Source organism: Pristis pectinata, chromosome 8 (genome assembly GCF_009764475.1).
Source record: "Pristis pectinata isolate sPriPec2 chromosome 8, sPriPec2.1.pri, whole genome shotgun sequence".
Lineage (NCBI taxonomy): Eukaryota > Metazoa > Chordata > Chondrichthyes > Rhinopristiformes > Pristidae > Pristis > Pristis pectinata.
The window spans coordinates 68,092,456-68,112,847 of NC_067412.1; the positions used below are offsets into that span (position 1 = coordinate 68,092,456).

Consider the following 20,392-nt stretch of genomic DNA (forward strand, 5'->3'; position numbering starts at 1 on the left):
TGTGCTGGCCATCAAGAACCTATCTATATTAATCCCATTTTCCAGCACTTGGTCCATATCTTCTAATCATGAAGTGTTCTTCACTGTTATCTACGCTCCCAAATATTGAGTCATTTGATAATTTTGAAATTGTGCTTTGTACCCACAAGACCAGGTTATGAATGTACATTAAAAACAACAGTGGCTGCTGATGCTAACCACATGGAACTCCATTATATACGTCTTTAGAGCAGCATAGCTGCCTCCTTCTCCAGTGACCCAGATTCAATCTTGACTTCTGGTTCTGTCTGTATGGAATTTGCATGTCTTCCCCATGACAACATGGGTTTCCCCCAAGTGGTTTGTTTTTTCCCACATCCCAAAGATGTGCATGTTGATATGATAACTGGACACCGTAAATTCCCAGGTGAGCGGTAGAACTTGGTGGAAATGTGGGAAGAATAAAACGGGATTACTGTAGGATTCATGTAAATGCACGTTTGATGGTCGGTGTGGACTTGGTGGGCCAAAGGACCTGTGTCCATGATGTAAGACCCTATGACTCTAGTCTTTCGAACAACACCTACAGAAATGAATGCAACTCTGATTTCATCCCTTAACTAATTTTGCATCCATTCTGCTCCTGTCACTTTTATTCCAATATGCAAATCAAGTTCTTGAATCACCTAAACCTCTGTGCCTCCCTCTTTAACCAAGTTTTGAACCACTCATCCTAAAAGCCCAGCAGCAAAGTGATGGTGTTCACTGCTGATTTGGAAGAAAGCTGTCAAAGATCTGGTGACACAAGACACTGCAAGTGCTTCAATCTGGAGCAAAAAAACAAACTGCTGGAGGAAATCAGCAGATCAGGCAGCATCTGTGGATGCAGAGGATGGTCGATATTTTGGGTCGGTTGACATTTTGGGTTGAGACCCTGCATTAGGACACGATATCCTGATGCAGGGTCTCAGCTCGAAACATCGACCATCCCTCTGACTCATTAAGTTCCTCCACCAGTTTGTTTTTTGCATCTAACATCTGGTGATCTTTGTGGGTGAGTTTCATCTGTATCAGTATTGGTTGCTATCAGGAGTTAGTTTGAGGAACTCTCTGGTATCCCGCACAATGACACCATGAGGCTAAGCAGGCAATCATGTGAAGAAACTCTCAGAATTACAATGAGAAAGTAAAAAGCATAATTTTTTTGAACTCATCATTTTGCACAGCACAAATCAATGGTTTGAATTCAATTAAGGAAAATGCTGAAATATCATAAACTATAAAAGTAAAATTCTAAAATGATTAACATTTTGAAATATCCAAGGGAGTGGCATACAATTTTTTTTTAGGGTCATCAGGTTACTAAATACTTATATGATCTAATTCATTACTAAAAAAACTAACTTATAACACAAGCAACAAAAGCAACAGTTTCACAGTGGTTTTTTTGTAGTTTCACTCAGAACTACTCAAAGTTCTTATTAGTTTGCTAAGTTACATTAGATTATGTTAGGACAGATTGCAAGGTCATTTACCCTATAGGGAATCACCAACAGTAAACTTCTAGGTTTCCGCGTTTGATTATACATGCCTGTGCCTCAGTAGCTACAACTATATTTCTTCCGTTATAATAGTGAGGACTGATAGCTTCGCTATTACTTCACAGCGAAAATTTAAGTCCAACATCTCCTCCTTTGGCCAGGTATTAAATTTTAACTAGCTACAATCCTGTGAACTACGCTGGGGTAGATGACTATTTTAAAGCTGCAGTATAAATGCAATTTATTTTGATTGTTCGATGTAACACATTCTCTTCAAGATCCTAACCAGGGTATAACTGCTTTAACCAGACAATTGCTCAGTTCTAAAAGAAACCGGGAAAAAAATGAAATATTTAGTTATCACAGGACTTCATACCTGATTCATCTGTTATTTTATTTGCTGGCATTTGTTCCATATCGTCATCAGACATCTCCATTTCTTCTTCACGACGAATACTCATAAGCTCATCGTTATGGATGTTACGAATTTCCTGAGGGTTTGGAGAAAAGCTATTGATTGATTTCACAAGGAACATTACACAAGCAGAACTGGTTGTTTTCCCCAATGCCATACATTTGCCATCCATTTTTCACATGTATGCTGTAAATTTCAGAGGCTTCTATAAGCAGTAAGGGATCAAATTTATAAAACATTTGTGACTTGGAAAAAATATATATACAAATTGAATTTTAAACCTAAAAATTGTAAATGCATAAGCAAAATAACTGAATGATTTAAGGTGGCAGATGTGACACAACCACAAATGTCTATAGGTCTATAAATGTCTAAGTTAATTTTAAAATTTATACAAGTTTTAAATAGATTAACAATGGAACAAGGAGGCAAAAATGGTTTTGGTATTTCAAAAATTGATGGGTTTAAATGGAACAGTGATCCCATAATGTTTATAGTCAAGGCAAGATTGGTAAAATTCACTACCCCTGAAAAAAAAACAGCTATACAGTTCTTACTATAATGAATTGATTTTTTTTAAAAAAGTGAACAGAACAAACCATTAGGAAATTGATCCCTTTCCCTACTTTTGAATGTTAACTGTTACTTAAAGTTGCCCCTCTGTTGGTCCTGAAGAGTACAAATCACCTTTGCTTTGTCTTCTCTTCATTATTCTAGCTTCAACTCTAATCGTAACTGGTCTGCCGTCCTTCAGCATTTGTGCTCGACTCCATATGGGCTGGGTGATAATCTGCTTACCGCACATTCCTTGGGTCTAGAAATTCAGTTTGCCCTACATCTTCCAAGGGAAACATTTCAAACACTGCGGATGTAAATGTTATTGAAAATCTGCTTACCTTTGGAAGTAGGTCATTATAGAGGAACACAAGGTGAAAGCCCCAGAATTGAGTGGAATGACACACACCTTACTTTAAAACAATATGGTCAATTTATCCACCATAAATTCTGCCCTTGAACTCTGAAAAATTTGTTCGATTTGTACTCACCAGTTTTCCGCAGAGGTGGGAGGGATGACTACAACAGTGTTAATTAAGGATTAAGCATTCTTACAGATGGGGTGTCTATGCATTTAGAAATTAGGGCTATAACATTGACAAATGAGAGGCAGCTTTTTTTTTAAATAGAAAATATGACAAAGAATGCCTATGAAGATATACTGTATCATTTCCAACCACAATTGTGGATCTATCGTTATATCTGCTAAAAAGTAATGACTTACCTTAGTTGTTATAACCCTCCTGAATAAAGAGAGTAGAAATTCATTCTTGTTGCTTGCAGTACATGCATAATATCATCTTTATGCTGCATTGTGTACATTAGGCAGATAATACAATATTGCATGTTTAGCACAAGCAACCAAGGAGAAATTTCCAACCTCCTGTATTTTTAATTCCACGTGACTGCATGGAAAACAAAATAATTTGCTTTTCAAATTGTACTTAATAATATTTTAATGTCATTCCAAATTCCAAATGCAAGAAAAAAAGAATGGTCGCACAGTGAGTAAGCAGACTGACTTTCACATTTGGAAAATGGATTTGAATTGAGGATATTCTACTCAGCTGAAACTTCTTTCCTTGATGTAAAAAGTTTTATTAGTTTTAATGTAGTTTCTAGAGGTCCTGACCCAGGTGTGTAAATGAGCAAAGTCATTTAGAAAGGTCAGAAATACGTGGGTACCGGAAGAAATAAAATCACCATAGGCAATAATGCTCTCAAAGAAGGTGAAATTGCTGGAGTGAGGGTCTCTACATTAGCTTTGCTAATAATTGACCTCAAAGGGTTTAATGTTACCACAGGGATAAGAAAAGTTCAAAAGGCTTTCCATTCCCCAGCACTGATACTCCTAACATAGATAAAATATTTTTACCGATTGCTCCCATCCCACCCATAGAAATACCAGATTATGTTTTAACTGCAAAAATTGACACTCTTGAAATTGTATATGCACACTCAACAAGGATAGAATTAGAAAATTACTAACCTCTGCTTGTTTTCGCCACATATGCAGATTCTTGCGTTGAGCTTTTGAGAAATGGTCCCACGCCTTTTGCTTGGAGGCAGAGTGGAAAACGGAGACAATCTGCTCAACTTTGGTGAACAAGGGAGTCAAACAACCCAGTTTATGGTCCCACCAGGCATTAAGTGAGGAGTAGAGAAGTAAAAGAGGAAGGGAGTCAGCAGGCAAGCAGGCTACCGTGATCAGTGCAGTTCTGTGATCAGTGTTAAGTGACCCCAACTTATACTTACTTTGCAGGATTTTGTAGGTGAGTACGTACCTTCCTCAGGTTCAATGCCCATTGTTTTTAAAACTACATTTTTTTTCTATACCTAAACATTAAAAATCAAACCTATACTTTTCCACTTTCTAGAGTCCCATTTCTAGAGGTGTTTGAATTAATTCACAGGAAATATAGGTCTGCTGATTCAAATAAATTTTAAAACTGTGATAGAAGAAAACATCTATTTAAAATAGAATGACACCAGTTGGAATCATTTCTCATAACCACATTGTGGATTATCACAACAACATTGTAACTTCAGTTAAACAAAAGCTGCTGGACTTTGTTTGGTAGATAATTTTCTACTTTTTCAGTAAAAAAAAAACTTGCTTACATCCAATAATTTGCATTAAAGGACATTTTACGTAGAAATCATAAGGCAGTGAAGAAAAATAAATTGCGTACTACTATCGTAGAAAGTGAGAATAGATAACTGTGTATAGGGGTTAGAAAACTAAAGTGACTTTTGGAAAGCAGGGGAGAAATAACATGTCTAGAGATTTAATGCAGAGGTTCATGAGAAGGGTCAAAATACTAAACTCTTATGAACCAATAATAGGCTGGAGAAGAGGGCAAAATTGAAGTAATGAAGTAAAGAACAGCAGAAGACTGAAGTAATGTAGGATGTGCTGAGGACATGAAGGATTCCATAAATAGTTGTTGAGATCCATTTGGAAACATTGAGATTTAATCTACAGGTATATATTTTGTTTTAAATGAAACTATAAATCTACAGATTTTATATTCTTGCATTCCCTTTAACTCCTCAAATCATGCATTGTAATGGGGCTGGGAAGAAAAGCTGCTCAAAATCCTTGGTGCCAATGCTGCTGTTAAATGCTTCCAAAGAGGCATTCAAGAATAGCCTGGGGTAACATGGTTTTAATTTACCCTCTTGCACCACAAGTATGTTTTTACCATGCACTGAGATTCCAGTGAGATTTGAACATCCACTAGGAATAGTAAAGTTTTGAAAATGAAAGCTCAATTATGCTAATTTATTGAAAATTTACTGTCAACGTACATTTTGACGACATGATCATTCCTATTCCTAAAGGAAAGAAAATGATGCCACAGATAAATTTTGAGAACATTGCAAAACAAATAGAAGAATGACCTGGATAGATGGGGATGCTGGGTTGATGAGCGGCACATCGATTGATAGGGGGAAGAAAGCAAACAGGGATGGAATACAATTCATAAAGGAGTGATACCGTGTACAATTCTGGTCACCGTACCAAGGAAGGATATTCAAACACTGGAGACACCATAGGAAACAGCACCAAAATTATGGTGTTTTAATAGCCCACAGCTGTTTACTCCATAGAAGAGGAGGCTGAAGTGAGGAGTTAGTCAATATCCCAGTATGTAATATAAACTGAATCTGATAAGAGATTTGGGATTCCAATTATTGTTTGGAGGCAAAGCTTAAACTTAGAAAAGACTCATAGACAAGTTACATCAGAGAGAAAGGCTATAGAGATGGAGGTAAAAAAAAGGTAATGGACTAATATTTCAGGGAGTGAGCAATTACAGGATATTTGATTTCAGGAAAAGCAACTGAATGTTTCCTGGTTCTATGCTACCTATATCTAAAGATCAGAAGTGAGAATCTTACTGGTGATTGCACATTGTTTAATTCCACCAGCGGCTCCTTAGATAATGAAGCGGTTGGTGACTGCCTGCATCAATACCTATGTAAAATCAGAGTTGGGCTGATAAGTAACACCTAATGTTCATTCTATGCAAGTACTGTGGAATGATTATCCACATACTTTTGACATTCAAGGATACTACCAATGCCATAAAACCAATTTTCCACCTTCACCACACTGAGTACAACAGCAGGCTGGAGGTGGCTTACTTGCCAATTCCCCAGAGCCTTATTGCAATCCATAAGGCACATGACAGTTGTGATAGAATGCCCTCCACCTGCCTGGATGAGTGCAGCTCCAATAACACTCAAACAGATTGCAGAAGGAATGATTGGATGGCAATACCAGTTAACTGGATGCTTTGTCCTTAATGTTATCAAACTGTGGGCCATAGATGCGATCAGTATCAGCTACAAGTTGTACTGCAACAACACACTGAGGTGACTGCTTTTATTGCCTTGATCTAGATCCTAAATTCTGCAAATTTAACGGCATTAAACATGTTCAGTACAGCTAAAAACAGCTTCACACTACCTGAGATGAGTATAATTTTCATTAAAGTTGTAGGCCAGATAGCAACCAGAATCCTGAAATAGTTAAAAATTGCATGTACTGACAAATTTCATGTTCTTTTTATGAGCAGAATTTCAATTGCATGATTCCTGTTTTTTTCTTACATATTGAATATTTCATCATGGGTAAGTTTAAAGCAGCATACTGCAGATTTGCATTCTTAGAAATATGGCAGATGTGATGATGGGTATTCACAAGTGAGGAGTAATGCATACCTTGCAGGAACCTAAAACTAGTTCAGTGGGTAGGAGAAAATAGTTTGGAGGAGTGGTGATGGGTGAAAGGTGGACTACAGGAATGGGAAGAAATTTCATTATAACTGGCAAAAACGTCCCCAATAATTGTAGAATTATGGGTTAAATATGCACAATGACATTTAAATTTTGAACTAAACTCATCTTACTTTTAAAATCAAGTGGAATTATAAAAGCTAAAAGACTGGGGAACTATTTGGAATAATTTTCAGAGCATTGTTTACAACCCATTCAATAATGATAGTAATTTTAATCACTATTTAGTAATATAGAACATTACTTGAAGGTAATATTTTCAATAAAAGTGTCCTCTTCACTGTTTAAAACACATTAGTGTAAAACTTGGGTCTGTGGCATATTATAAATGCCATAGAAGTAACCTGTACTATGCAATGTGTCTAAAACATTGGATGATATAGCAATGTACTTTTGTGGAACACGCTAATCATACTTGTAACAGTAATTCTGTAGTATTTTAATTTACTCTAGCAGTAATGCATTATTTGATTTTATTTTTAGCTTTGAAAACATCAAGAGCAGAGCCCAGGACCTACTGGCAGATTTAGAAGGTCACTTTACCCTGTCACTGGACTTGGAAATGCAATCTTGCTGAGATTTCCCAGCATTTCCCTGGAGAAATCACTTCTCAGACCCTGTCCCTGGTTAGACCATACAGTGAGTCTGAGGTTCCACTGATCTTAATGGGGAACAACAGGCCTTGGACTTGGAAGCAAAAGGGAAAAATGAGATACTTTTCTTATTAAGTTACTTTACCTCAGTCAGAAACATTTAAAAAGTATTAAAAATAATACTTTTACAGTTGTCAAAGGAGAGCAGGGTTTGTAAGCAAAGTTGGAGACATGTCAGTGCACTGTTGGAATCCCTGTGGTTGTACAGACCAATGCATGGGATTCTAGGTGTGGCCAGTGAGATTGGTTAGTCAAAAGAATTTTGGAAATCATGTGCAGACAGGAAATGCTAGCCCACTCTGTGGACATCAAATGACTTCCAAGAGACCACAGCAAATATGCAAACTGAAAGCCTAGACATCATCTAGATGTCAAAGAAAGATGAAGATACTTAAAGTGCCACATACAAAACCCAAAAGAATGACATGGAATGGAAAATATAAAGAATATTTAAAGACAAACTTCAAAAATTAAACTTATACTAAACCTCAAAAAAAAACACATTTTAGTAATTCCTCCCATTCAAGCTTCCATAAAATTATACAGATGAATTCCACATCCCAGCTCTAGTTTTGTAGAGTTTGGGTTACAGCAACATTACTTTTGAAATTTTATACAGATATCTGCCTCTATGATTCTTTCAAATAATGAACTCCAGATACCTACAAAGCTCTGGGTCTAAAAAAAATACATTATTAATGCCTCTCTATTCCTATCCACTAACTTAAATTTATGTGGGCAGGTTATTGCCTTTTCAGCTAAGGAATAGATGCCAGCTTACTGCCCTCCTTAGCCCTCAATCTTGCACACCTTGATTAAACTACAAGAAGAAACAACCATAACCTAGCTACTCTTTCATCATAATTAAAATTCTCCAGCCCTGGCAACATTCTTATAAATCAAATACAGAAGGGAAAGGGAGCTGTGAGGAGGAAGCAACAAATGTAAAGAAATACAGAGAGAATTTTAGAAATGGGCAAGAATGTGGCGGGTAGAATATTATTTGGAAAAATAATGAGAATATGCACTTGGCAGGAGACATAAAAAGTAGATTTTTTTTTAAATAATAGGAAACTAGCAAATTTATTTCCTTATAATTCATCCATTCAGTCGATGCTGGGTATCAAAACAATTCCTCCAATTCAATTCCCCCACTTATTTCTCTGTATTCTATTCTCTCTCACATGCCCATAAGCTATACCCTGATTCTCCTACAATTCACCTACATCAAGTGTAAATTACAGTAAACATGTACCAACCAGCATGTTTTTGCAATGTGGGAGGAAACCAGAGCACCTGGGGGAAATTCATGTGGTTACTGGGAAAGCATAACTCCAAACTGACAGCAATGAAGGTCAGGATTGAATTGGGGTCATTGCATCACTGGAGGACTTGATATGTACATTTCATGAAACATATGAAGCGAATATGGAGGTACAACAGCAATTAAGGGAACAAGCCATAAATTGGCCTTTATTGCATTGAGATTGGAGTGCAAGAGTAACAAAATTTTGTGCAGGGCTGTGGTGAAACCACATGAGGAGCACCATCTGGAGCTTTGAACTCCATGCCCCAAGTCACTTGCTCCACAGGCAGTGCAATTTACATTCGATAGACCGATTCCTAGTATGAAGCAGAATTTATTGAATATAATTAGGCTACATTCAGTAGAGTTTAGAAAAATGAAAGATGATCTTATTATAACATACAAAATTCTGTACAAGATCGCCAGCAACCTGGGTTCAATTCCAGCCACTGTCTGCAAGGAGTTTGTACATTCTCCCTGTGTCTGCGTGGGTTTCCTCCCACATTCCAAAGATGTACTTGTTAGGAAGTTGTGGGCATGCTACGTTGGTGCCGGAAACATGGTGACATTTACGGGCTGCCCCCAGAACACTATGCAAAAGATGTATTTCACTGTGTGTTTCAATGTACATGTGACTAATAAAGATATCTTGTCTCATCTTATCTTAAGTTGTCTCCTTTGGCTGAAGGGTGTCAAACTGGGCCATAATCTCATGGTAAGTCGGTCAGTCATTTAGGACTGAGGTGCAGATCAATTTCTTTAAGGATATCTGTAAATCTTTGGGCTTCTCTACGTCAGAGGGTTCTAGATGCTCTGTCTTTCATACATTCAAGACTGAGATCAATAAACAGGCATGAAGGGAATCATACATTCTGGGATCTAGTTGGGAGATCCACTTTAGCTGTGATATTGAATTGTAGAGAAGAATTAAGTGGCCAAAGTGCCTACTGCCACTTCTATTTCTTATGTTCTAATCTCCTCTGTACATGAGGAATATGATAGCATGAGATATAGTAATATAGTGCCCAAAACACTACACCACCTGTACCTTATATTTCTGGCTTTACCTCCCTTCTCCTAGATTCTATGCCTCGAGCAGTAAAGGAAAGTATTCCAAATGCTATCTTAATCATCTTAGCTACCTGTTCCTGCTACCTTCAGGGATCTGTGGAGATGTACACCAAAAGGTTATAAAGAGTGCAAAGCTGCAAGAAGAAAGAGTAAAAGGATGACCATGTTTTCTATAGTAAAATGGGTGAAAATTGACGTGTGAAAATAAAGTACATTTCCAGAACTAATTATTATGAAACTATTGATTCTAAAGTAGTCATGTGATTAATAGATGTTTTATAGTATGAATTTCTAATAATACACAAGGTTAATTTTTCTACTAACCCAACCCCTATTTGTATTTCAAAGCTGTAAGAGGAAGAATGGCACTGTGGGAGGAAACCAGAGCACCTGGGGGAAAGATCACAATTACAACTTTTGGACACATTCCAGTTCCAACTCTGGAACATTTGATGTTTGCAGCATGATATACAAGTGATATATTGCCGCAGTGCAAGAAGCCTTTCTAAACAGTAGCAGACGATAAATATTGTTCTCAAGGACGATTACTTGCTTGCTTCCCATTTCTAAATTACTCACGGGTATTTTTGAAAGTATACACCAAGTGGTGTGTCTGGAGTCAGCATTATGGTAGTCCAATTAAAGGATCTAAAGAATGTCTGGAGATGGCAACTGTTAGACTAAGCACCTAATTTCCTGTGTCACCAAGTGTGGTAATGTATTGTAAGTAATGTTTTATAATGTTTTTGTTGTGTTTTGGTTACATTTGCTTTGTTTATAGAAATAAAAGTGAATATTTAATTAAATGGAGTGCAACAAAAATATTTAAGTGGTAAAAGATGGGAAATATTCATGCTGATAATGAAAGCCATTTCAATTATTGAAGAATGACTCACGCTGAACTAGAATCCCTGAGAGAGCATTCTTAAATTTCTCTTTGGCTTCCTCCATTTCTTTTTCATGTTGAATTTTTTCACTCATCAGCCTTCGAATATGGCTATTAGCTGATTGGATCATGGAATAAAATACATTTGCTGATCGACGGTTCACTTCACCTCGTTCCAACCAGGTATAAAGTGTCTGAACAGCTTCAGGGAATTTTGAATCATCTGTAAGAAAGACATTGATATATTCAAATAAGTCAGAAAAGAAAAAGAAACCAGATTTAATTGTTAAAAAGCAATTATAACAAAATTTTACAATGCCTGTTGCTCCACCATCTGACTTGGTGTAGGAATATTTTAAAATGGTTATCTGTTTATTCCAAGGGACATGGGACACTCTGGTGAGGCTGCAATGCCAATTGTTCCAAGGAAGTGTCAATGGACTACTTTTTTTCTGCAGTATTATCATTATAACTAAAAAGCTGAATATGCCCATCAGCTACATCATATAAAATTAGAGTAATGTAGAAATGAGGAGGATTGACAAATACCCAATCCTGAAATTCATTAGTGAACCAGCTGGAACTGTAAACAATCTGCTGTTTTGGAATGGCATTTTGTTTTGGTGTCAACAAGAATTGAAGTTCATTGTCACAATTTGCCATGGTCAGGTTCTGGCTGCTGCCAATCTATAAATATCAGTGACTAACTTGTTTGGGGATGTGCCTGTTTTGACTCTTTTCCATGTGAAAATAACCACATGGTACCCTGAAAGGACAGTCTGTAACCATTCTAACAGCTTAATTAACCCAAATGGCATAACCATTACATTAGTGTAATCCTTTGCCAAGGCAATCCCAGGAGATCTGCTTACATACTGACTTTACTTGGAGGAAAACAGATGGTCCATCTTGCAATAATAGCTTCCAGTTTCCAATAAGGCAGTGGTTTCCACACTCCAATTTGCTTAGTTAAGGTTAAATGATTTTTCCCAGCAGGTATTCCACTTTCTATTTTACAAAAGAAAAGTGTAATCTTTTTATTCTGATATTTAAGCATCAGCTGCTTTCAATGGTCCTCAACTTGAATTTGTTCAGGCCTCAATTCTAATTAATGTCTGATTCAAATTAACAATTTCTCAGTTTAAACAGGCATTACTTATGTGATCCAGATCCTATTTATTACTTTCTCGTGGTCCTTAACTGTTGTCAGGTATGCCAGTGCTGGCTTTGCTGTGCTTCAAACCATTGTCGCAAGGAGTTAGTTGTTGCTCAGGTGGCCATGGACTGTTCTTTTGAGTTTTTTTTTAATTTCCCTATGGGGAAATTGGTCAAACTGGCAAATTCACAAGGAAAACTTATTAATAGAACATTTTTCAGATCAGCTGCTACTTGAAAATCCTTCGATCATGCCTGCGAAGAAACACCAGGTTATCAGAAGTGGAAAATCTAGCAGAAATAATAGATTTTATATTTACACATTTAAATTTTTTACTTAGGGAGAGCTTTGTTATTATCAGCTGGCATGGGTGAAAACTGAAGTGTGATAGATATTTGCTAGATATAAAACTTCAGAGATACCGAAGTGGATGTGAGAAAAGATAATGGACTAGAAATTCTATTCCACAGAGCATCATTTTCACATGCAGACTGAATTTTATTTAAAAATTGCTAAATACCATTGGGTATTCTGTGCATCTACAGCATTTGCCTCAACTTTCTATCATGAGCCTGAAAGGTATTTTAAGTGCACACACATGCAGGCTGCTAGGTATGTTTGAGTAACACCCATCTGTACAAAGCACAACTCATGTCACTAACACAATTTTCCACCTCTAATACATGGTATGTGAGTGGTGCTACCTTTGACAGTATCTACTCGAGTGAAGTCCTGTGCCTGTATTTCTACAAGAGCACAAATCTGGCAGTGAAGATTACACTAACAGAGTCGTTCTTCCTCAATTTCCCATTTTCTCTTTTTATTTTTTGTTTACTGGGGTAACTTACAGGAAACCTGGTCACCAGCATCTCTGCATGAAGTGCCCATCTCCAACACCAATCTCATTTCAATTGTCAAAGATTTCAAAGGTGAAGCTGATCCAAACACGCTTAACCAATTTAAGTGACCATTCCCACTGGAAACTACTGTCCTGGCAGGAAAACGCAGAGCCAAAGCCAAATTTCATCCATGACTTTTGATCCTCATTTGCACACACAAGGATCAGAATCACCAATTCTAACATGCAGGACTTCACACTATCATTCTCCTAAGGCCTCAAATAAAACTGGCATAAGTTCTTGCCACAGCAGCTCTTGAATGAGTGTTTGTATGCATTAAAAATGTCTAGTGTATTGATTTTAGAAACATTTAAACCAAATACTTAAGAAAATTTTTACATTACCTCTAAATTTTTCTGACAGTGTAGCACTTTCATGTTCTGAATAATGTACTATGGGTGGAGGCGAAGGGAGTCGAAACCTTTCTTCTTCCACTCTTCGTCGATGGCGTTCCTCTCTTGCCATCATGCGTTGTTTACACTCCCATTCATAAAGGTCATCTCTAGCTTGAGCAAAGTCAACATGAAGACGGCCTGTGTCCTTCTTATCGGTGCTGGAGCCTATTCTTATTCGGTAACCTATCAAGACCCAGGATTTAAAAAAAAAATAAACATACTGTAGAATTGACAAAAAGAACAACTACATTGTACAGTTGTTCAAATGGTACAGAAAATACCCTACTTAGACAATGGAAAATCATATCAACTTATCTGTTGAAGTATCTTATTCTGTCTGATTCTATGTTTTTGCAATATTTTTCTTTAATGAATATCCTTGATGTCATAACTGGAAATTATACTACAAGAGTGAACGATACCTAAAGCATTAGTGCAACTGACAAAGTTGAAATTTCTACAGTGAGGCTGACTGACAGTGTCGATTGATAATACAGATCCTTCAAGTGGTGAGTAGACTACAAGTCTAGTCACGTGTGCCTCAGGATTAAAAGAATAACTTCAGTCAAAGTAGCAGAAAAATTAAATGCCAGAAAGTTTAGTTAATCATGATTCTTTGTCATGATTGGATTTTATAAATTAGACTCGACCTTTACACTCCAGAAAAATACATTTGTGGTCTTTAGCAACCATGAAAACGCTCGAGTAATTAAAATGTAAAAAGTCTTAAAATAAAATCCAAATTGCTATGAATTAAATAAAAGTTACCTGACAAAAAAAGAGCTTTGTCTACCATACTTTCATCTGAAAACCGAATGTGGCAAAAGTTTTTCTTGCTTTTACGAATGGCTATTATTTCACCGCACTGTGCAAAAACTTCAGTGATCATCTCTTCTGAAGCATTCTCTGGTAAGCCACCAACAAAAACAGTTTTGCATCCCGGAGGTCTTTCACGCACAGCCGGAGGAGGAAGATCTAAATTTTAAATAAAGCTTCAGAACATTAAACTGTAGGAGATTATATACACATACAAACACACATTAATTAAACCTTCAAAGATCAAACAGCTACCTTCAAATTTATAAAGCAAAGATCAAATTAGATGATAGCTTGGAACTTGATTAATGCGATGTGTAATATACCATTAATTTGATATTTGCTTGATCTGTTGATCTCACACTAATTGGGAGCCACTACGTTTTCAAAGTCATTGATGAATCAAAGACCTCTTTCATGGCAGAGCTAAGGGATTATTGTGCGTGCTGGGCAATAACACTATAAAATGCCATCACAACTCACAGAGCAGAGCATGATCTTCAACCACCATAATTTCATTATAGGAAAGGTTTGCACTATGTTGTGCATTACCTTTTCCACAGAGATGTTTGCAAAATGATGGAAATAAATAGTCCCAAATATATTGGGCTGAGGAACTGTACACTCTCCTCGATGAGCTTTGCTGAGATAGAATACTAATGATATAATGGGTAAGGGTTCCTCTCAAGTCATTGGTCTAGTGGGGATACCTAGAGGACTATGTCAGTAATTTCACATTCAGACAACTAGAAAAGGAAACAGTACAACTGGCTGATCAGGGCAGGTGAGATGAGCTTTCTCGGGGATATAATTCAGAACTTGTTTTTTAAGGAAATAATGGAGAAGGTTAGTTAAAGGTAATGTTTCTTTCATGGTTTGAACTAGAAAGAAGTTAGTGTGATAATGCAATTTTAGGATATGAAAGTATCATCAGATGCTTTCACGTGGGGATGAATTTGTTTACTCAGAATTGTATGCAAAGGCAATTTAGACTTGTGGTGTTTTTTTTACTGAGATATAACACATTTTTCCAAAGTGAATTGCTACTGCAATCAAGGCAACATCTCTGAAATCCCCTGAATAACTGCACTCTTTACTCACCAATTCATTTAACTGTTTTTCTTGGCTCCATCTTGAGAACATATTCTGTTCATGCTTTCCCTAAGCAGTACCTGATAATTCATAAAACTGATGGTTTGCTTGTAGGTTGTTTAAAATTGTTGTGTTTTTAACATTGATTGCATTGAAGGATAAGTGTGTCAAACATTAAAAAAAATCAACTGTAAAGGTTTTGTGCTATTTCTAATCACAATATGGTAAAAGCATTCTAGTCTTTAGTCTACCAGCTGCCTTCCTTGTACCTGCTACAGTGGTGCTCAACAGTATGTGTAAAGAAAGTACAATGGGTGCAGGATTTGCTATTTGTGTATGCCTTCTTAAAAAAAACTTCAGTTTTCAGTCATTGTCTCTTGATGGAAGTTTATTGCACCTTTATTTCCATCTCCTCTTACAATAAAGTTTGCTGATGGTTCCTTGTTGCACTGAATAAAAGTTCTATTACATGCTTCAATTCTTCCTTTATTTCTTAGCATTCACAAACTTGTTTGATCAGTGCATGGTAAATTGTTCCAACAGTTGGGAAGAGATTGGATTGCTAACCCTCAAAATGCCAGAGCCACTAACTCAGGCTGCTGCCACCGTACTATTCCATCAAAAGCTGTCACTCAGTGACCAATGCAGCAAAGGAGTCTCAGGACTGGCAGTTAGTTGGAGTAAAGGCAACAAGAGAGATTTTAAGCACCTACTTTTGGTATTCAATAGCAAAGCAGTGCACCTGATTGGCATCCCATCCACCCTCAACATTCATTTGCTCCCCTACCAGCTAAGCTTGGCGGCAGTGTGTACTATCAACAGCAATTACTTATCAATAATACCACACTACCATCTCCTCTCCCAAGCCCACAACCTCTTGCAGCAAGGACAAGGGTGGCAGGTACATTGGATTGCCACCGACACAGGTTCCCTCCAAGTCAGTTACCATCCTGACTTGGAAATGCATCACTGCTCCTTCAATAGTGCTTGGACCAAGTCCTGGAACTCCCTTCCCAATATCACTGTGGAAGCATATTCACCCAAAGGAATGCAGCAGTCCAAGAAGGTGGTTCATCACAACCTTTTCACGGAAAATTAAGATTAGACTTGCCAACAAAATACACATTTTGAAAAAATTAATTAGAAAGAGGTCATATGTCAAAGGAGCCCTTTGAGGGGGTTACATCTCTGAAATCATCTATGGCACAAATCACTGGACGTAGTCAGTGGAATATTATCAAAAATTTACCCTCCCTAGTTAGGAAGCTTAGATGTGGATCAACCAACTGCACCCTGTCTGAAATCAATTTACCATGTGGATTGAGAAATGTAGATTCTGTGGCTGAGTATAATCAGATGATTTAGTCCCTATTCTAATCAAACAGTTTATAACTATTCCAACTTTTTCCAACCAGGAACATAATCATCTCATTCTGGTTGATTACATTTCCTGTAGTCATTCTAATCATATACTGTATTAATGCAACATTATACAATATCCTCACAAACAATTGGAATTTGTAACAGGTTTCTCCTACCATATCATTGCATTATTTCTATTTCTCAAATATTTCTTACAACTTTATTTATCATTAAATTGCTCTATTTCTTAAAGGTAAGAAGCTCCTTAATTTTAAACTCAAGCATCTGGGTCAAACATATATACAATAAAGGATGCAGAGTAAAATCAAGTGCATGAGAATTTGTCAAATACAAGTATAATTTGATCAAAAATTTGCAAATACTATAAAAAGGTACATCTGTTTCTGATTCTCGTTTTAGGATAGACAAGGGGACATGGTAGTTGAAACAAACAATGCATTAATCATTGAAAAACATCATAGTCTTTATCATTATAGTTCCCCAGGATTGAAAATAGTGAATTAATGCAACATTTGACTTGTCAGCACAGAAACAGTAATAAATATATTTATATTGTCTTATGGTAAAATTGGGTAACTAAAACAACAGAGTTCTGTACAAAGAAGGTAATTGGTGATGGGGATGCAGGGTTAGACAAGAGGAAGGTATAAATTTAGAGATCTAAAAGGTAAAGGTCAAGGACATTGAATAAAGTTGGAACACGAGGAATGATACACAGAGTGAGACAAGAAGGGACAAAGTTTAATGGTGATAGTACAAAGTCAATTTTAGAAAAAAAAAGATAGAACTAAAAGAATTGCATCTGAACAGATGAAGGCTTCTGACAAAAATCAAAAAATAACATTGGCACAGAGACAAATTGACCAACTAGATATCACTGAGCTGTAGATGCATTCAGGTTGTGAATTGCAGGAGTGTTGAAGTTTAAGGAAGAAAACAGAAAAAAAAACACACAGAAGAGCTGGGGGTGCACTCTGAAGATAAAGAATGTCATAGAGACAGTTGCAAGAAACCTTAGTCTGAAAGATAAGGAAGTAGAATCAATACCAGTGGAGATAAGAGATAATATGGAACCAAGTATTGGGCTTTGTGATTCACATGTCCCTGAAAAGCAGTACCATAATTGTAAAGATAATTAATCCAGAAATGAAAAGATTGTACAAGGTTAATAAAACAATCATTAAAAATCAAAAAAACTGCAACTGCTGGCAATCTGAAATAGAAACAGAAAATGCTAGAAAAACTCAGGTCAGGCAGCATCTGTAGAAAGAATTACTATCTTAACATTCAGGTCGAAGAACTGTTATCAGAAGCTGAAAAGTGAGAAAACAGGCCAAGCAGCACATTCAAGGTTGTGACCGACAGACTTTTAAATATCAAGGCAACCTGACGATATGAGAATTGGGCAGTAAAGTGAAAGAGACAGAAATCAGTTATAATTTTATTGAATGATGAAGCAGCTCAATTGGCACAGTGGTCTACTGTTTTTTCTATTTCCTATATTTTTTTATTTCATAAGGTGCAGATGTTAAAATGCTGCAGTTGTTCATCCAAAGTGTTTACCTTGGTTAGATATCTTGCATACTCATTGAGTTCCCAGTCACAAGAGGAAAGACGGCAATGAAATTAACTACGAGTTAACAGGTGGTTCATGAGGCTTAGTAAATTAAACACCAGCAAGAAAAAAAACACCTAAAACAAGATAATTACTTTTGAAACAGACATTTCTAACTTTACTTTCAAAATTCTGATTAAACTGGCCATTAGGACTGAATGAACAAAAATGGCACCTTGATGCAATAGAAAGGTCAACAATATCAACATGACTTTAAAGAAAGTTTTCTTGATTAATTCATCAGAACAGTATTGTTTCATTTTATCTGTACTTTGTCACCATCGAATTTTACTAAAGAGAATAGTTCACAATTTACATTTGTAAATCTGAGATTGTACAATTGATAAAAGGGCGATTTCAGCTTGCTTTCAAATATTTGAAAAGATACCAAGAACCAGTGTCATTCTGTCATACTGTTTACTTACTCCTACCACATAAAACTATGGTATTAATTGAATACAACAAAACAGGAGCTGGGACATGCATCTAGTTTAAAAAAAACATGCACTTTGCCCTTAACAAGGGAGAGATAAAACAGGTAACTGTTACTAAAATACCCTCACATCAACTTGCATGAGTGATGCAGAAGGTACAAAAAAATTCATCATTGAACGTTCTTGACCATTGCTGATAAAATGTGTGCATCTTCGGCCAAAAATTTCTTGATGTCTATTTCAGTATTATCCTATCAAAATATTAAGGAAAACAATAGGACAGATTGAGAGAAACTTTTTCTGCTAGTTGTGGACCAGAGAGACAGCATGAAAGTTAAAGGAAGGGATTTTTAGGCAAGAAGTTCAGGAGCAGCTTATTGTAAAGAGACGGATAGAACTTCTGAACTTTATTCCACAAACAGGAATTGATGCTGGGTTAATTGTTAACTTTAAATTATGTGGAGGTCACAGAGTACCCATGATCTTACTGAATGGCAGAGCATACTGAAAATACTGTATGTTCTGTTGCTATATTTCCTATGCATTTACATGGCATGCTGAACATCTTTGCCAGTGTACTGAAACAAGATTATCATTACTTAAACACATTTTTCTCCAGTTTTGAATAGGTCTTCTGAATTACATTTAAGAAAGAGGAATTTTGAAGTGTATGCATCTAATTGCAGTGAATGCATTGGGTACTCATTAGTCAAATGTAATTAATCAGAAACCAAATTGGTGAAAGACATCAGCAAAAGAACCACAAATTCTATTAGCAATCAAGTTGTTCCTCACAGACTTACTTGGATTTGGAGGAAAAAGTGTACAGCTTTTGCAATGGATGATCTCCTTCACAACAAACATGTCTTGAGGAATTGAAGGAGGGACAATGCCCAATCCAGGCATCATTGGGTTAATAGGTGGAATGCCGGTCATCATGCTAAGACCTCGGTCAAACTCTGGAAAGAGAAACAAACATGGAAATTGTGATAATTTTCTCATTTTCATTTTGATAGTCCAAAAGCATCTTTTAAGCCATTCTATTGCTTAATCGACCCTTTAGTTATTGAATTCAAAATCCTTGCCTTCATCTGCAAACCAATTCTTGGCCTTTTCCTTTCCTATCATTGTGATTCCAACCCTGGGTGTTAGAAGACATTCAGGGTAAAGCAACATGCTTGATTGATGCTCCCCCCATCCACCACCTTACACATTCATTCCATCCACCACATTGCTGTCTGCACTTATGTTTCCATGATGCTGCTGTAGGCATGTTTTTCAATGTACCTGTACCTCACCATACTTGTGCACATGACAATAAACTCAACTTGACTTGGGATGAGCACATTGTGGCTGCAGTATATACCAAACACACTTTAGTTAACTTGCCTATGCTACTCTTGCAGTATAGGCCAAGCCATTGACCTCTCCGAGAAGTAAAAGGACAGCACGTGCATGTCAACAATACCTGCAGCATTACCTTCAAGGTACACACCATCCTGACTTGGAAATATATCTCCATCCTTTCATCACTGGATCCAAATCCTAGAACTCTCTGTTCAACAGCACTGTACATGAACCTTCATTAAATGCTGTTGTGGTTCAAGAAGGTGGCTCAATACCTGCTTCTCAAGAGCAATTTGGGATGGGGAAAAAAAAAGCTGGCCTAGCCAGTGATTTTTCCATCCCCAAAAATAAAATAAAAATTCCTACCTCAGTTTTTTTTAAAAAATGATATTGGCATCATCACCTTCTTAGTAAAATGTGAAATACTGATTCAATACATGACCCATGTCCTGTGCCTGCTGGATAGGTCTTTTTGGCCTCGAATTGGACCTACCCATCCTAGGACTACTGGTTTATTTTCATGCCTACAGAAAGTTTTGATTTT

The 20,392-nt window shown here is 36.7% G+C and overlaps 1 protein-coding gene across 4 annotated transcripts in view; it reads right to left on the bottom strand.

Moving 5' to 3' along the window:
• The window catches only part of LOC127573754 (ecto-NOX disulfide-thiol exchanger 2-like), a 166,831-nt gene that overhangs the window by 26,990 nt on the left and 119,449 nt on the right, over positions 1-20,392 (bottom strand). For all 4 annotated transcript variants that reach the window (XM_052022250.1, XM_052022248.1, XM_052022249.1 and 1 more), the window contains 6 exons: positions 19,305-19,460; positions 13,930-14,136; positions 13,111-13,344; positions 10,722-10,934; positions 3,980-4,086; positions 1,897-2,011 (listed from right to left, as the gene is read on the bottom strand). In XM_052022250.1, the coding sequence (XP_051878210.1) occupies positions 1,897-2,011; positions 3,980-4,086; positions 10,722-10,934; positions 13,111-13,344; positions 13,930-14,136; positions 19,305-19,440 (1,012 nt within the window). In that variant the 5' untranslated portion in view covers positions 19,441-19,460. The remainder of the gene's footprint in view (positions 1-1,896; positions 2,012-3,979; positions 4,087-10,721; positions 10,935-13,110; positions 13,345-13,929; positions 14,137-19,304; positions 19,461-20,392) is intronic.